The sequence below is a fragment of the Cupressus sempervirens genome, chromosome 11 (genome assembly GCF_028749045.1).
Source record: "Cupressus sempervirens isolate cs-2001-9-10 chromosome 11, ASM2874904v1, whole genome shotgun sequence".
NCBI lineage: Eukaryota > Viridiplantae > Streptophyta > Pinopsida > Cupressales > Cupressaceae > Cupressus > Cupressus sempervirens.
Window position 1 is genome coordinate 518,743,672 of NC_143128.1, and position 19,360 is coordinate 518,763,031.

A 19,360-nucleotide genomic window follows, 5' to 3' on the forward strand; every position below is an offset into this window, starting at 1 on the left:
TATTAATTTAATAAAAATAAAATTATTGAAATATATATGTCATTGCTCCAAAAGAATGACCTATTAATATGCAATACAAATACCAAAGATAAAAAGAATTGCGAGAGATGATAAGTCTATATCTCAAATCTTTAAAAAAATGCTAACAATTAGTCGAACAACCTCAATAAGAAATGAGTCTTAATAATAAAAATTAGTAAACTACATCTTAACTATACACAATGTTTATATTCACAGTAATATATAATTTATTTTCTTAATAACTCTAAATTAATATCTTGAAATTTTTTAAATAAATACATTAAAATATCTATTCTATTAACACTCAAAGGAGCCGTTCCTATCCTTTTCCACATTAGGGAAATATTGAAAAGATTTATTATTAAAATATTGACTATAACTCCAAGAATGATATAAGTTTAGTGTCTTCTTCATCTTAATATTCCTTTTCTATCTTTATGAACGAGAATGTGAGTTGGATATATGTGTCAAATCTTTCATCATAGCCCTCTATTTCAGTTATGCTTTATTGCTCAACCTTAATGATTTCTATTTCTATGTTTTAAGGAAGGTGACAAAGACCTATGGAAAATATGGAGGATTTCTAGTTTGTTCAAGAATGGTCAAAGGATTTTTTTTTTAGCGGGAGAATGTGATTTGCCATTAATGACAAAAAATAAATTGAATTCAAAACATGTAATAGAATCATATATTATTTGCACTTTTACTAAACATGTATTATTTTGCAAACATACCTATTTTTTGAGCATTTTTCTATGATATGGACTTAGTCTACAACTTTGAATTTTGTATTTTCAATCTTGCAATTCTTGCTTTCTTTTATATTGACAAAATTAGTGTTGAGGAAGATCAATAGACTTTGTTGCAAATGGAGAGGATTGCAATTTATGATATAATACCTGAAAATAAGATCTATGTTCTTGCATGTTTATATATTTGAATTATACGATATGTTAGAGAATAAATGATTTTAGAGAGAATAAATGATTTTAATTAAATCAATATTAGTTTTATTTTAATATTGTATCTATTTATTTATTATCAATGAAATAAGTGATTTAAAGCTATAAATAAATTTAAATTTCAAAATTTGAAATTTAAAACTATACATATAATTCTAAACTAAGTTAAAAATTATATTTCTGCATTTTTGAATTAGAATGAAGAATAACAATTTTGATTATCAGAATTGAAGTATTAAAAACTAAGAACATAGAATTATATTAGGTAGAAGTTAAAAGCCACTTAAATACAAATTTGTTATGTTGAACATTTAATGTCAAAGTAGTAAATAAAAAGTAAGATCAAGTTTAATGTGACATGTACAAAATACTTGTGTATATGTAAAAAAATATCAAATTTGATTAGTTTTTAGACTATACAAATCAAATAGTCCCTTTATAAATTGTATTGCACTTAGTAAACTTTTGACATGACTGGTAATGTTAGCACTATTGCCAATCAATCCAAACCCAAAGACGATATTAACTTTAATTTAATTATGAAAAATTCTCTAACTAAATTATTAAACAATATAATTTTCCAAAATATATTTTAAATATGATAAAATTAAATAAAATATATGAATAAAATATAAATATATATAAATTACCTTAGAATTGCAACTTTCATCTTGTCACATAGTCCTTATATATATCTTTAGATTTATAATATATTCTTATTTTTCTCCATCCGTACCTAAATATATTATTCTTATATTTTTACCATTGAGTTTTTTTAATATGTTTGGGTGTAAGTTGGAGGAGGTGGATGTTAAATGGATATATATTTATTTGCCTTAAATATTTAAAAAACATACTTTGTATGTTACGAATTATATTTTAATGTAGAATTAATTTAATTTTAAAAAATCAAATAGTTAAACCAACAATCACCATATAAAATTAATTTAGTTTTTATAAAATAGATGGTTGAACTAACAAACACCAAATAAATTCATTTAAATTTTATATGTTTAGAATTTATCCATCAAATCAAGAAAATAAAATGTAGGGTCCACTAAATAATTGATTGTCTTTGATATCAATACAATTTATCTCAAAAAGTACACTCCAAGATAACTTACATTTAATGGGTTTGATTTGGAGAAACCAAACATAACCCCTACTTTTTAGACTTTAAATATGACTTCTTTCAAAACATATAAACAATGAAAAGTAATGCAAGATGAATGGCCCTTCACACATCTTTTGCAACACTGCCACCATTTTGTAATATATATTGGAATATGGTATTAGAAGAAATCATTATATCTTTCAATGATCTCTTCCAATATAGAGACTAATATCGAGAGATTATCTATGATAAAATCTTTATGTAGTTCTAATTTTCTTTTTCTTTCCATATTTCTTCTAATTCTCTAGCAAATATTTTTTGTCTACCAACAACTATTGTGATATGATCAGTTTTCTCAATAATTTTAACTCGGGCCCGAGGAATCTTGCACTTGAGATCTTCACTACATTTTGCAGGAAGCAACTCATCGTCCCTACCATGAAAGACAGTCACCTTGCATGTTTCTTGCTTTCTCACCAAATCTAAATAAACATCCATTTTGTTTGCAGTCCCACATATTACATTGTGGAGAGTGTGCCATGCAGCATGGTGAGTGTGACACATGAATCCATCAATAAGAAATGTCCTTATTCTGAAGATTCACATATGCAAGCATGGAGTAGTTAGTACAAAACATACAAAATCAATATTGAAAAACCCAACAACTTCTCATTGTCTTATGTTTGTCAAATTTTCTTAATCATTTAAGAAATGATTATATATCTATTCAAAATATATTTAAGAGATGCACTCCTTTGAAAATAAACTTTCATATAAACACATACAAAATCCCAAGAACCTCTCATAATTGTTTTTTCTAAAAATAAACTTACAAAGCCGAACAAAACCAAGTAATTTTTTCTACTCATTTGTCATGTTTCCATAATCAGTTTATTAATAATTGTGTATCTATTCAAAATGTATAAGACAAGCTGTCTTAATTATTTGAAAATGAACTTTGTACATACAAAAGCCAAATAACCCTTCCTACTTGTTTGTCATATTTCCTTAATCACTTGATTAATGCTTGTTTACCTATTCAAAATGTATAAGACAAGCTCTCTTAATTCTTTGAAAATGAACTTCTTGCATACAAAGTTAGACAAAAGCCAAAGAACCTTTCCTTGTCATTTGTCATATTTCCTCAATCATTTGATTATGACTATGATTATGTGTATATTTAAAATGTAGAAAATGAACTTTCATACAAATTCAGACAAAAATTAAAGAACTTTCTCTTGATATTCATCAACTTTTCTTAATAATAATATATCAATTTAATACATACAAAGATAAATTCCTAACTTTTATTATCATTTCTCAAATTCTCTTAATCATTTGATTAATGAGTACATATCTATTTAATCCATACAAGATAGACTCATTCAGATAGAAACCCAAAAAGGCATATTATTATTTCTCAAATAAAATAAACCAAGAAGCACTTCTCATTATCTTTTGTCAAAATTTTCATAAGCCACATGTTTAATCACCGAGTGAAGCATTCAAATTCAAAAACCAAGTAAAAAGTATTGGAAGAAATTCAAATACCTGTTCCTTGTGATTTGCTTAGCAATGAAGTCCCAGAAACGGTGTTGCTTGCAGATGAGCAAACACACAGTTCTACTGACATGTTCATACCATGAAGCAACGGAAGCCCCAAAGGCAATGGGTGGCCATACTTTCTTGGGCGCCAGCTGCCTTAGAACAAAATCACTCCCTCCAACCCCACGAGGTACTGGAAAATATGGCTGCCATTTATATCAAAAATAAATGTATGATTCCCATTCAATTTAATATCAAAAATTATATCGAAAGTATCTAATTTTCATTCAATAAGTACCAAAAATAAAACAATAAAGTTTGTTGTAATTCTAATGGAAAATATTTCTAGTTAACTGTATATATTTCTTTTCCATAGACGTTTCCAACCAATGTTTTGAATTCATGCTTTGGATCATGATAAAAGAAGCAACAATATTCTATGATTACATAAAATAAAAGAAACAAACGATTGTAAATAATTATGTATTCTTTCTTTTTGAAATCAACTGTATCAATTAACATCAACGTTTCAGATCATACTACATGATTCATCATCAAGATGTAGGAAAACAAAGAAACATGAAAATGGTGGATAATGTAGTATGATGGGAAAAGTTGGTGTTAAAAATATTTACACAATCAAGACCCCGGAAAGAATACATACATAAATATAGATTATGGAAAGCTTATATACTTAATTGTATAATTGTTTGTTTTGTTCTGATAGTCACAGAACTCAATGTTAATTCAAAAACTTAAGCATAATAGAAATCAAAAACTTTGAAAATATAATTAATATTAGATGCCCATACCAAAAATAAAACAAAATACCAAATGATATTTAATGGTTTTGATAGCTTGTAATTCAAAACAAATAAACATATACAATTCAACTTTTAAAAAATTGCACCATGATTCATAAATTAGAAAAAAATTAACCACTCTATTATTTTCATTATGTGAATAAGATTACTTATAAACTTTAATATAACCAAATTTCCACAATTTATTAGAATTACAAATAACAGTTTTCTGAATTTGATTGTTTAATAGTTTTTAGCATCAATATATTCCATCATTCAAATTTCTTCCACTTTCTTTTCTATCATTTAAATTTTTACCCCTCTTTGAGTCAACAACGTTAAAATTAAAATTTACAACAGAATCAAATCTAGAAATTTTATTAGTATGCTAGAATACCCAAAGCAAGAACAATAATTAAGTAAGAATATTAAATGCACGCACCAAATATAAAACTAATAAAAAATAAAAATAAAATGCGCTTACCGGCGCCAAGAGCGTAAGGGAACTGACTGCGCCGGGAAACCTGGCCGCCAGGGCCAGAGCAATAATGCAGCCGAGAGAGTGGGCGACCACGTGGAAGGATTTGATTCGATGAGGGCGCAGCACGGAGCGCTCGATCATGTCCACGTGTTCGGTGAGGGTGTAGAGGCTGTCGGTGGGCTTGGGGCTACGGCCAAAGCCCAGCAGGTCAACGGCGAACAGCCGGTACTTTGACTTGGTCAACTCCGAGAAGTTTGGAAAGACCGTCTCGGTCCAGAAAGTTGACGACGAAATAAAGCCGTGAATAAATATGACGTCCGACGCGCCTGCTTTCAAATTGTGGTTGCTGTTGTTGTTGTTTTCCTGGGGAACGTCGAATATTTCTGAACCTGTGGAGGAAAAAGAGAAAAAATTGGTGACACGTGGCGCCACGGCGTGGACTGTCAGGTTTGCATGATTCTGGGTTATTTATACGTAAATTGAAAGCAATTGCTACGTAATGAATGTGTTTGCCTAGGAAAGTGTGCCAGCGTTTCAATATGAGTGCAGTCTTGCAGGTTGTTGGTTAAGCGGTGGGTGGAAATTGGGAGAGTTGTAAATGGGGGATTTGTTTGGATTGTTCATCTGGGTTTGGCTTATTAGGTGGGATTTTTGTATGTTTGGCCATCTATTTGGTTTCTTCAAACCTAGTGGGGGAGAGGAGATCAAGGGAAAAGAAAGAATTCTAATTGGTGGAGATATATTTTATGTATATGTTCTATGGATATACCCATAATGGCCATTGAAGTTGATACGACCAAAGATGGTTGGAAATGATGTTGTATATGGTTGGAAAGATAATATGGTTTTGTCATCATCTTTTTGGATCATATTTTATGATTCATTGTTAGAATGTGATGGTTATTGGGCAGATTGGACACAGATAGTCAAAGAAGACAAATGTACCAATAATGTGATTCATTCTATCATTAAAATGAGATAGTTAAAGAAGAGAAATGTACAATTGATGTAAAACCTTTCATCATTAGAATGAGATAATCAGAAAAGAGGAGTGCACAATTGATGCAAAATCTTCCATCAGAATAATATAGTTTAGAGGAAAGATGTGAGCGATTGATATGAAATCATTCATCATTAGAATTAGATAGTCAGAAAAGAAACATTGATATGAAATTATTCATCATTAGAAAGAGAAAGAAAAGAGAAATGCATGATTGATATGAAATTGTTGATAGTCAGAAAAGAGAAAAGCAAAATTGATCATTTGAATGAGATATTCAGCGAAGAGAAACGGAGGATTGATATGAAATCATCTTCACTGTTGCAATGGTCTGAAAGTTATCTATTGGCTGGTTGTGATGGTAAGTTGGACCATATATGGGGTCTCTAAAGTCCTAGATGACATGGCATATCATCTCTGGTTACAAGCCCATGCAGAGCTTGACCAGCAGACTAGACTCAAAATTTTCTAGGTTGAATATGAATTTGTAGATTTTTTCATCACACTAAAAGCATGTACTTGGTAGTGAAGAGGGATCTCATCGGGGATGTAATCACTACACCAACAGAATCTAAGTTTAATACAGCCGAGTACTGCATTGATCAGTGTGGGAGCTGGACCTTCTAATCATTCAGTGGGGTCTGTAAGCACTTAATGATTCCAGCAACAGTAATTCAGTATCCTATTTTATACTCAATTTGCATTGGGAAGTTAAAGACAGATAAGCTGTTTGAGGTACATTTACAAGGACATCATTTATTCTCAGATAAAAAAGCTCTCTAGATTACAATGAAACAAAAAGGTTGGCCATAGTAGTTACTCACCTCTACCGTCAACTTTAACAAACAAGGACTCCTTGCAAGAGGAATGCCAGGAGGCACAAGTGTGGCAATCACAATCAGACCATCTAGGACTCAAGGGCTCCTTCAGCTGTCCCTTGTGAGCTTGAAGGCTCTCAACAATGGTGGAGGAGTTGACAGGAAAAGCAGGCTTCAAAGTAGCAGTCCTCAGCCTCTGGTTAATAATGCTAGACTTGGAGTTCATGACCCTCAACTTTTTGATACAAAACACTGTAGACATAACAAGCTCTCTAAACAAGGGCTTCCTTGAATAGAGTGTATCAGAGATGTCCTCCATTTGGACCTTTGTAAGGCAATGGCAAACAATCTTGGTCTTCCCTTCAGGAGAATTCACAAGAATGCTCCTCCTACTCTTGCTGCTACAATCCTTTTGTGCTGAGAAGCAGTAGCATGGCTTCCATTCAGCCTCCACAAGGTAATCAACCACCTTGTAAACAACACAAAGAAGGGGATCGAGAAGATCAAGAACACCAAATACAAGGTAACTCACAAGGGACACCACAACACTGCCCAACATAATCAAGGCCATCTGAAGCAACCCTACCAACCTTCTTCCCATTTTTTTCTCCCTGATGAACATTTTTACAGGCCTATACCCAATTGGATTTCTCACAATATTTCTTCAAAGGGTCCGTCTTACTACAAAACCCAATTGATTTCAGGCCTTGGAAACGTCTGCAACCACCTCATATATTGCCCACAAGATCACAATGTTTTGCTCACAAGAACCCAAATTTGGCCTTGTAAACATCTATGATCTCTTCAAACCATCTCTGATCTAGTCATGGCCCAAACATCTGGTTCTGCAAACATCTACGCCTTCACAAAGACAACTTCCAAAACATCTCACACAACCAAAAACAAAAACACTTCGATATATGCACTAGAAGCTGTCATAACCCATTCCAAAATCTCCTCCTTAGAATGTGAATCCACAATCTAAGGAAAGGCCAATGTTTCCACAAAACTGCAGATTCCTCAATGAGATCTTATATCTCACAATCTACCTTATTGCCCAACTATACATAGTTATAGCAAATAGACCACTAGAGCAACTACTAGCACCTCAACAACATTGATAATAACGAAAAACTTCCCACAATGACAAGATATAGGCAGTATACGGAGGACTCGTACAGTTTGAGTGTGTAAATTCTTTGGTAGAGAAATTCTCTGGTTGGCGTCCTCTAGTAATACAAGACACAGTTTTCTTGCTTGGTTGACATAATCTAGCCAAGGGCATTTATGCGTGTTAGCATGGATGAAAAGTTTTAATTTATGGAAGGCTTGAAAACCGGGTATTTTTCATGCCACGTAGAATAAAACCCATTAGGAATTTAATTGCCTGAGACACATTCATTACTTCTCAGTGCCAATATATAGGAAGTAGGTAGTGGTTGAGCCCTCCTCCAACTATCTCCTACTTAAATCCTAACCTACCATAGCACCTCCACGTTACATTCATAACCCTTTTTCCTCTTTTATTTGTGAGAATCTGTGCTCTTAGCTTTCATTTCACTTGCTTATCATTGTCGGTATTGGATTGAAGACTATGGGCCCTTGGGAAAATTGCATTTATGTAAGGGAAAAAAACACTATGACTTTGTCAACCTTGTCTTTGGAGATTGCATACAATGCATCGCATCTTCCTCCATACTCAGCTTCTTGGTGAAGTTGTGGGTACCCTTAATTTCATAGAGCTGTCTTAAATTCGTAGGGCTGTCTTAAATGTGTAGGGACTCATACTATGGATTGATTAAATTGATTTGAAATGTGTTTCCTATCAACTATTCACTTCTAACAAATAATTCATACTACTCTTCATACTAGACTATTAATTTAGGGATGTCTTAAATAACACATGATGTGGATAGTTAGCTTGGTTTAAATATGTTTCATATCATGCATTTAATCCTCATAATCAGAAATATCCATCCTATCATGTTCCCTACTTTGTATATCTTTCTATATTACATATTTTTCAATGAAGTACTTATGACTAATCTAATTCTTAGGAGAGCTTTAAATATATAGAGATACATATACAGATGATTAAAATTGATTTCAAATGTGTTTCATGTGAGGCATTCAATCTTCACAATTAGAAATATCCATTATATCATGTTTAACTTAATACTACACTTTGAGGTGAGCTTATGTTTGCCTTGGTTCTTAGGGGTGCCTTAATATATAAAGAAATATGATATGAATGGGAAGATTGATTTGAAATGTGTTTCAATTCATGCATTCAATCTACAACAATTAGAAGGTGTCTTCTTACCTTACATGTTTCTCTACATTACACTACTAAGTGAAGTTACAGAGACCCTTATTTTCTTAGGGGTGCTTTAAGCATATAGAGGCATGTGATGTGCATAGTTTGATTGATTTTAACACTTGTTCCAAATCACACTCTCAATCCTTAACAATTAGAAGTTACCCAATATATCATACATCCTATCTTATGTCTTTCTTTGTATTAGGAAAAGCATACTAGTGGTCATTATAGCTAACTTCATATAGCCACATATCCTAAACCAGACATCGATCTTCAATTTTTCTTATTGTCTCTATATGCAATTTAATTGCTCTTAGCTATCTTCTAGGCAATAACAACATATGATGTGGGATTTGTTATGCACACAAGGGTCAAAGAGAGGTCATTTCAAAGTGTCACTCGATGCCTACTTAAAGATGTCCCAATGAACACGTGCAAAATTTGCCAATGCTTATGAACAAATATCTCAATAGTCATACGCTATAAATATCAATCAAATTGTACACTACTTAGAAAAAAACAACTTTTAGAAATACAAAAATGAATTACTATTATTACATATGATTTATTAATAAACTCATTTTTATTTTTTATTTTTAAATTGCTAATTAGAAAATCAAATGAACAAAGAATAGACGATAGTTGAAACATACACACGTAACTAACACTCTTTTCCTACTAAATTATAGGGACAAATGCTATGAGTCTCTATAATCATATTTATTGCTCCACATGGAATTTTCCTTCTAAAATAGAATGCATCACCGCATAACCATAAAACCAGTAGAGCTTGACTTCGATTAGTCCTTTCGATGTAAACAAGTAAATCATGGTCCATCATTTATTTGTGTGTATGTGTCGTGTTGGATGGTGACATAATAGTCTCATTAAATTTATCTTTTGATAGATATTCAACATTGAAAAGATTTGATGTGAAGTCTCATTCATTTTAAGTTCATATTGAGGATAAAGTTTTGAGATTTAAGAGGGGAGCCTTCAATGCACTATTTAGTGAGGGACACTTGACATGTACGGGGTGGCAAAGTTAACTCCATTGACTTCTCTTTAAATTGAAGATTCATTTCTACCTACATATGATATATTTTATTTTGGGATTTAAAGAGAACCCTTTAAAATTGAGTAGGTTTTAAATATGGATTAAACTTAGAGCATTCAAGAGTACTTTTAAGTGTATATGTACAATCTTTTGGGTGATATTTTTAATATATAAATTTGTACACTTCTAATTTCTTTTATTTTAAAGCTTTTAATTATAAAACATAAAATTATTCGTTTTTATATCTAGGTATATAGATTATAAGGAAATATTTAATAATTGAGTGTTTTGATTCTATGGTTTTCAAACTTGTGTTAATTGTAAATTGAATTGAATTTTTTTTATACATGTTTATTTAGTAGTTTATTTTTATTTAACGTTATATTTCTATATTATGAAATTTGACTATAAAATATTTATAATATATTAAATGTCTAAAGTAGAATTTTTATTATCTAAATTTATAATATATTATTGAGATATTCAATTATTTGAAATTGTTACCTCAATAGTTGAATATTTCTCATCTAATTAGTGTATTTGAAAGAATACTTTTGTTAAGATTTTTGTACCCCTAACTATTTTTGTTGTTGAGGGAAACTCAAGTTTCTAGCTTAGTTTGAACCTAGTGAGACCCCTTATAAAGGATCTCTTCCTATTTTAACTCTCTAAGGCCACATCTTGATACATAAACCCTATTTCGACATTTCACTTGTTCAAACCCATGAGCACAACCACCAAGTGAAAGCTCGCAACTTGCAAACACAATAGCCCAACAAAGGTACCTATCCTACAAGCATGTTAGCCCAATGAAAGCATAAGCAATATAAGAACATTGGCTCAATGAAGGTTTAAAGTTCTTGAGAGGTCACCTCACCAATATAATGACTTAACCATGACACCGCACATTAATTAATCTTATTTCACCTAACTATGAAAATAAACATATAATATAAAATATATTTACACATGGTCTAGGACAAGTACGACTACTTACAACGAATCTCTTCCAATTTCAACATTTCACTTGTTCAAACACACGAGCACAACAACTGAGTGAAGGCTCAAAACTTGCAAGCACAATAGCCTAATTAAGATACATATCCTATGAGCATGTTAGCCTAATGAAAGCACAACCCTATGAGCACATTGGCTCAATGAGGATTTGAACTTCTTGAGAGGTCACCTCACCAATGTAATGACTTAACCATGACACCACACATTAATCAATCTTATTTCACCTAACTATGAAAATAAGCATAGAATAAATAAAAGATATTTACAGAATGGTCTAAGCCCAATGAGACCACATATAGAGGATCTCTTCCTATATTAGATATTGATGTCACATCATGAGGCATGAATCCTATTTTAAAATTTCACTTGTTCAAACCTACAAGAACAACAACTAGGTGAAGGATCAAAACTTACAAATACAATATCCTAATAATATACTGTGTTGCATAAAATTGTAACCAAGATTATGCAAACCTCAAACTAATGAACATAAAAATGGAGAAAATGTTCGGTATGCTCTCAGGAACACAACAATGGATGAATCTCTTGGATGTGTGTATGCAAATGGAATATGTACCTAGCCTAAATGATGTGAGAAATCAAAATGACAGAATGATGATGCAATGATGGACTTCGAATGACTCCTATCCCAGCCAGTATCAGGCCATTCTTCTCACGTGTGTGTATCTCATCATAGTCTCAAATGCTTGAGACAAGATGTCTATTTAAAGTGGATGGAGGAAGCATCTAGAATGTGCTTAGAACCACTAGGAGATAAGGATAGGGATTGACAACTAAGCACAGGAGATAAGGATAAGAATTGACAACTAAGCATCTTATCTCACATTCTAAATAGATGGATAAAATTGATGAGATGACATGTGTGTGGAAGATTCCTATGGTGTAGACAACATGTGCTTAAAAGATGTGATGACAACTCATATGAATGCACGTACTTCGAGGCGGCTTGAATAAAGATTAAATTAAATTAAATTAAATTTAGTCAAGGTCTAGAAGAATTAATGGAAAATGGAGGATTTTAAATAAATAAAATTTATTTAAAAAAGAATATGTGGAGAATCATGTGTTAATTTAAATTAACACATTAGAGCTAGGAGTATTTAAATTAAATTTAAATACTTAGACAAAAGTGAACTTATTTAATTAAAATAATTTAATTAAATAAGTAGAGGAATGTGACTAGTACTAATTAGATTAATATAGTCATTTAGGATAATTTTTAGTGTATACATTTTGCCCCTCTTTGATGTGATGTCGGGACGACATCATATCAAAGAAAATAAAATGCAGGTTGCCCCAGAGAAAGAAGGAGAATTGAGGATGCCCCCTCACGAAAATTGTGCAAAAAAAATACAAATTTGGACAATTTTCGTGAAAAGGTCTTGGAACGGAAAGAAGGGAAGGAAAGAAGAAAAATAGCATGAAAATATGATGACAACGACAAAGGAGAAGGATGATGGAAAATGATAATCTAAATGCAACTTAACTACATGAATGCAAGAGATTCAATTGTGTTCATATGGAGAGCAAACCGTATTTTAATATTGCAAGAGGAGTTATGCACCAAATGCTATAGAAGCATAGATGACAAGATTCCTTTGCGTGTATTAGACTCTTAACACAATGGATGTAGGTTTCAGAGTCATGAGGGAACAAATGACATATACGCACTGGAGAGGTCTGGGCACACCCAAAGTCTTTTTAAGGAGCTTGGTGGAAAGTGTGCTAACCCGTTGCCCCCAATGAGCAATGCATTAACATAACTTGAAACTGACATAGATGTGCTAAAGAATCATGAAAATAGATCATATTGCAAAATAACATGTGTAATCAGGATAAGCCGTTCAAATGATACCAGGATATGGAAGATCGAGGCACACTAGGGAAGGCTATCACTGACTCACAAAGATAAAATTAACAAAAAGACATTATGACCAAGAAGTCATTCAATTCACCATGCTTGCCATGACCCTGATAAATTCATTAAATTTTGTTAAGCCTGTGTAGGAAGGATTCATCCTGTAAGGCAAAAATTGATTGATTGATTGAATTGAAATGAGATATTCGTGATGGGTTGCTGGCATTGACAGTAAAAGGAATGATGTTCTCAAATCATTGAGTCTAAATGTAAATTTGTGTAAGCTCGTTTGCAATCACTATTTGATGAGGTTGGTTTTATGGATGGAAGCTCAGTGTGGTGAGAATATGGATAAGATAAGATAATAATAATGAATGAATTGGAATGGAATGGAAGGAATGAAAATAAATATTCTATTAGAATAAAATGTGTTGAATGGAAGACTGGCAATTTGATCAAGGTAGATGCAAATAGAATGAAGGAATTGATTATGGAAATGATGTAAATGAAGTGATTGGAAGAAAAGAATATGATGAGATTAGAGGATAAATGAATTGATTGAATGATTGTGGAAACTTGAATTGAATTTGATATGAATGAATGAATAGAAGTGAATGAATGTGGAATAGAATGGATTGAGACCAATGACAAGGGAGAGCCATGGTATTTGTAAATGGATAAGAAGGTTGGGTAGATATATGAATGGAGGAATAATATGGATGACCAACGGATATAGTGTCAGATAATGGGGAACCAAGAACCATATTTCAAAGGAGTGACCAACAATGCCCCATTCTAAGGATATGAAAATGGAAGGAAATAATGGTTGGGAAGGATTGCATGAAAATAAACGGATGGTGTGAAAGCTCGCATATGGAGGAAGAAAATGCATGTGCTCTTCTTAAGCATGTATGAGCATTTTTGTTGTTGTACCTCTAGTATTGATTATGAGCATGGGTATGAAAGTGGAATGAAGGAAGGCATGAAAAAGGGATAATGATACGAAGGATATGAAGGAGGGATAATTATATGAAGGATATGGATGGAAAAGGGATAATGATATGAAGGATATGAAGGAAATGTGTGATAAGAAGTGGATGAAATGAAAGGGATAACCAAGATCAAGGGTATATGGAAGAAGGATAGACGTGCATAGGATTATGGATGGAAAAGAGATGAACATGAAAAGAGGATGGGAAGATGTATGCATATAGATGGAAAATGGATGCATGAACATGAACGTGACAAGGACTATGGAATGCAAGATAGGGATATCATGTCAAGATCAAACATATGGAAGGATGTAGGAATATGTAGGATAGTGTATGTGGAAAGGATATGGAATGTACTTATGGATGGAACTTGCCCCTAGTGTAAAGTGCAAGTGGAAAAAGGGAAGTTAATGGATAGGTAAGTGAAAGTGGAAGACAATGAATACATAGTAGGAAAATGAAGGGAGGGCTCAAGCATCTAGGTATATGGATGTATCCCTTGATATTTATGCCTCTTTAATTTGTTTATTATTATTTTATTTATTTTCAAGGAATTATTGGTATTTTCTCGTAGATGTTGATAGGGTAAGAAAAAGAATGCTAAAGTGAATTGGGGAATAGAAGACAATGACCTATGAAAAGTTTGGATTAAGGGAGTTGAGTAGGTAGGAGGAAAACATGGTTGATGGATACTAGATTGGAAGATTTGTGAAGGAAGTGGAAAGATCTTCATTGGCACACACCTTGAAGGGTGGTGGAAAGGAGTAGGATGTGTAGGAGAAAGTTGGAATTTTGGGATATAGGGACCCAAAATGGATGAAGGAGATGATAGAGTTGGGAAGGCGGATTTGGGTGTATAAGGACCCAAAATGGATTTGGAAAATGGAGGTTGAGAGAATTTATGAAGGAGGGAGACCTTTGGATTAGCAAAATTGGATGTCATTTGGAATCTTTCTTTGAAATTCATTGCTACATTAAGTAACTTTGGTATCCACATAACTTTTGCACTTTTGATTTTTAGCCTTTGTGGCTTTGTGATTGCATTTTGGATCTGATTTTTCTTTTCTTGAACATGTCGCTTAGATGGGACATGTTGATCCTTATGCTTTTGTGGATTTTTGACTTTATTTTCTTTTTCTTTGGCATCCAATTTGCTTCCATTTTCCATGGTATGGGTGCATGAAGGTAAAGAAGATGGAGAACAGATGGAAGGTGAACGTTGGAAGGAATTCAAGGATGTGCGCCTTTGTTGATCTTTATGAGGGGATAGATTGGAAAACGTGGATAAGGTAGAAGGATGTATATAAGGACCTAATATGGAAGGAAAAGAAGAAGGGTTTGACAATGGAACATAAGGACCTAGAATGGATGGACTATAAGAACCTAGAATGGATGGACTATAAGGACCTAAAATGGACTTGGAAGATTAAGGAGGAAGAGTTTTGGAATTGGAAAAAGTGGAAGGTGTACCAACATCTTGAGGAATTATTTTTTTAAGGGGACACTTAGTATTCTCAACGCAAGATGTGAGTCTAGGTGTATAGGGTTCATAAGGAGATTGGATAGCTGTAATAGGATCATGTGAAGGAGTAGGGTTATGAGGGGAATCATGAGGAATAATAGGATCATGAGATGGAGAAGGATCATGAAATATGGATGAAGAGGTGCATTGATCTTGACTTGGAAGAGGATCATTGAGTGGAACGAGAGAATCGTGAGATGGAATAGGTTCATGAGATGGAATAGAGGGAGTGGAACTATGAGATGGAGTACTTTGATCTTGACATGAAAGAATATCATATAGCTCAAGGAGTGGATCATGAAATGGACTAGAATCATATGAGGACGTGGAAGGAATAGAATCATGTGGTGAAAGAAGATCATATAGCATGGTAAGTGGATCATCATATGTGAGCGTGGAGGAAATTTGATCTTGACATGGAGGAGTATTAGTGAATGGAGTGGAAGAAACTTTTTCATGAAGGGGAATCTCTATGGAAGCTAATGTTAGAGATGGAATGGAATCAATAATGTGCGTGGTAGGTGTAATGTCTTGATCTTGATTAGGAGGGGAATCAGAAGATGGACTAGGAGGGATGGATGAATCTTGAGGGATAGTGGAATGATGGGATGGAGAAGTGCTCAGATCTAGAGGAGAAACATCATGCTTTGAAGGAAGGTCTTGAGATGGAACTGGAGGTGTGGCTTTGGGTGATTGGCTTACATTATGCTGAATTTTCAATCTAGCCAAAAGTGATGTGAAATACCCCTGACGAGGTGGAGATGACACTGTTGAAGGCTTAGGAGATGATGTTGTTGGAGTGTTAGGGGATGATGTAGTTATAGGATTAGAATTTTGTGGAGGTGGAATTATGGGTAAAGGATTTGGATTAGGTTCACAGCAAGGGGGATTACATGGAGGATTAGGATTGGATGGGACATGAGCACTAATGCCTTTGAGATATGAGAGACAATTCTTCATTTCCTCCATTTTCTTGGTAAGGGTTTTTACGTTTGAGGCATTGTGTGGGCCATGAATGGAATTGTATGAAGGGATATGAGAGCTAGAAAATGAAGGACACATAGCAAAGAAAATGACCCTTTCCTGCAGACTTAGTTTGTCCAAGAGTGTATTCTTTAGTTCCTCAATTTCTATGGTGAGGTCATTTATGACGGAGGAATTATATTGGCTATGGATGGAATTATCTACAGATGAAGGATAAGGAGATGGATTTCCCTTGTCAAAGGTAGGAGAATGGTGAACATGAGATAGATTAGAATTGAAGTGTTGAAAAGGAATTTGATATGGAGGAAATACGAGACCATGTTGTCGTGCAATGTCGTCAATCATTGAAAGGAGCTGATTTGAATCCATGGATGCAAGATGAAAAGATTTGAAGAGGGAATATGAACTTGGAATTAGGAGCTTTGTGCTGATTGGACTTTGATTTGATTTGATTAAATTTGAAATTGATTGCACTTGATATGATTCGATTTGATTGAATTTAAATTGATTTGATATTGATTTGGTTTGAATTTGGATTGGATGAGGGTTCAACTTGATTTGATAAGAACCCTATGATAGAGTAGATAAAATGAAGGTTTGATTTGAATGAAAGTCCAATGATAAGACAATGCTCCTATGTCCGAAGTAGAATATGTGATGTCAAATAGAAGAAGATGTGAATGAAGTTTTTGAAAGATTGAGTTTGACTTGGATGACTGAATTTGACAAGGAATTGGATTAGAAGAATGTTGATTTGAAGAATTGAATTAGGAATGCATGATGAGCTTGACTAGGGAAATTGAATATGAATAATGATGAATCATGACTAGGATGAAGATTAGGAATGTGATTGAATGACCAAGAAATGTAAGAGGGAACGATGTCTTGTATAGAAGAATTATGTGACGCGAAATGATTTGGAATGATGATTAAGAAGAGGTTTTTTGTGTTTTTGAAATGTTTTTTTTTTTTGGATTTTTAGGTTTAAGATGCAAAAGCAAACAATGAAATATGCACAATACCAATGTGCTTCAAACACGCCAAACACACCAACAATCCTATAAGGTTTGACTAGGCTGTACAAGGCTCAACTAGGGGGCGTCCTCGATATACGCAAGGTACGTGAGGCCCGAATCTGTAGATGAAAGGAAATACTGCCACACAGCTGGGGGGAGACAGTAACCCAATCTCCTCCTTCACTTCCCAAAGGTATAAAGTTCTTTGGGGCTTAGCCAAGAGTGACAATATTATGCTTCCAAGAGAGGTGTCTTTCGATTCACCTCCTGATTTTTATACTCCGCCAGAATGCTGGAGTTGAGGTCGTCCCAAGGGGTGATGAAATCCCCAAGCAGGCCTCCTAAAAATAAAAACAAGTCCACTTATTTCTTGTGCACCCAAGGTCACCCAAAGGCGCGAGGGGAGAGAATACGTAAGTGGACCTGGTTTAAAAGACACACATTCGTTACTAAAAAAAATTTAAGTTTTCTAATCTAACTGAAGACACACGTGATTAAAATGTACAATGTTCATTCAATGTTGCAAAAATCAGGCACACGAAAAGCAAAATTTTTTTTAATTTTTTGAATGTTTTGGCTAAAAGGAAAATAAAAAATTTAAATGCCTTTATGCACCAAAAAAAAAATTTGATTCTAAAAGGCCTATTTGAAGGAAATAAAAGCAAATTTTTATTTATTTTTATTTTTATTTTTTTTATTTTTTATTTTATTTATTTATTTATTTTTTAAAGTAGTCATACCCTTTATTATCACATGGAATTATGAAAGCATGAGGTACTCTGACTGTGGACTGTGCAGTGGCAGGAGGAATGGTGGAGGTTGTAGGAAGAATGACAGTGGTTGCGCGTGGTTCGGGTGCTGGCGACGATGGGAGAAAGCAGCGCCACGGGATGGAAGAAGAGTGTCGCGGGGTCTAGCGGTCGAAGGGGGTGGAGTGGCGTGGTCAACCGCGAGGGGCACAGAAGTGAGGCTGACAGCAGAGAGCGTAGAACGTGGGCGGAGCGGCCAGACTGGAAGCGGAACCGGGCGAGGCAGATAGCAGAAAGGGCGGAGCGCAGATGTTGGTGCCGGCGGAGGAACTCGGGAGAGCGGCGCCAAGGTGGCTTTGCGGGCGGCGAGGAGCCGTAGCAGCTCCGCGAAGGCGCTGCTAGTGGCAATGGCTGACGAGCTGCACGGAGACGACGTGCGGTGGTGGCTAAGAAAGAAAGGGAGAAGCCGCTACGCTGGCGTCGACGGAAGAAGGGGAGCCGCTGGAGTGGCGGCGGAAGGAGGAGGGAAGCCGCTAGTGGCAGCGTCGACGGAAGGAGGAGGGAAGCCGCTGGCGGCGGCGTCAACGGAGGGAGGAGGGAAGCCGCTGGCGGCGGCATCGATGGAGGGAAGGGAGCCGCTGGAGCGGCGGCGGCAGTGCCGAAAGTAGGAGGTGGCTCGGGCTAGAAAAGAGAGGGAGCCGACGGCGGCGGCGGCTCTGGCTTTAAAATTTATTATTATTATTATTATTATTATTATTATTTTTTAAATTTTTTTTTTTTTTTAAAATTTATATTTTAAATAAACAAAAACCCTCCTAATTTATATTTATATATATATATATTTAATTGTTGTCTCCCCCCCCCATATGCAAAAATGAAAATAACCCCCTATCTTTTTTTTTTTTTTTTTTTTTTAATATCTTAAATAACATAAAGCAAATTGAAGAAAACCAAGCCCCTATACATTTTTTTTTTTTTCAATAAAGAAGAACAAAATATAGGGTACTCACCTCATGCACTCCAAAGATGGTGACGAACCTTGTGGCTTGATTTGACACTCCCTACGCAAGTTATTCTCCA

At 34.2% G+C, this 19,360-nt stretch overlaps 1 protein-coding gene across 1 annotated transcript; it reads right to left on the bottom strand.

Annotated features, from left to right (window-relative positions):
* Positions 1-2,031: 2,031 nt before the first annotated feature.
* On the bottom strand, positions 2,032-8,035 carry LOC149530638 (putative lysophospholipase BODYGUARD 1). Its single transcript, XM_089810169.1, has 4 exons — positions 6,751-8,035; positions 4,930-5,315; positions 3,649-3,848; positions 2,032-2,689 (listed from the first exon to the last, which is right to left on the bottom strand). Exons 1-4 carry the CDS (start codon positions 7,364-7,366, stop codon positions 2,365-2,367), a joined length of 1,527 nt encoding a protein of 508 aa, XP_089666295.1. The 5' UTR covers positions 7,367-8,035; the 3' UTR covers positions 2,032-2,364.
* Between the last annotated feature and the right edge of the window lie 11,325 nt (positions 8,036-19,360).

Excerpts from the sequence above, each read along its gene's own strand:
- LOC149530638 (XM_089810169.1), bottom strand. The coding sequence starts at position 7,366 with ATGTTCATCAGGGAGAAAAAAATGGGAAGAAGGTTGGTAGGGTTGCTT. Across the intron at positions 5,316-6,750 it reads TGTTAAAGTTGACGGTAGAG|GTTCAGAAATATTCGACGTT; the intron begins GTGAGTAACTAC and ends TTTCCTCCACAG. Across the intron at positions 3,849-4,929 it reads CCCTTACGCTCTTGGCGCCG|CCATATTTTCCAGTACCTCG; the intron begins GTAAGCGCATTT and ends TATAAATGGCAG.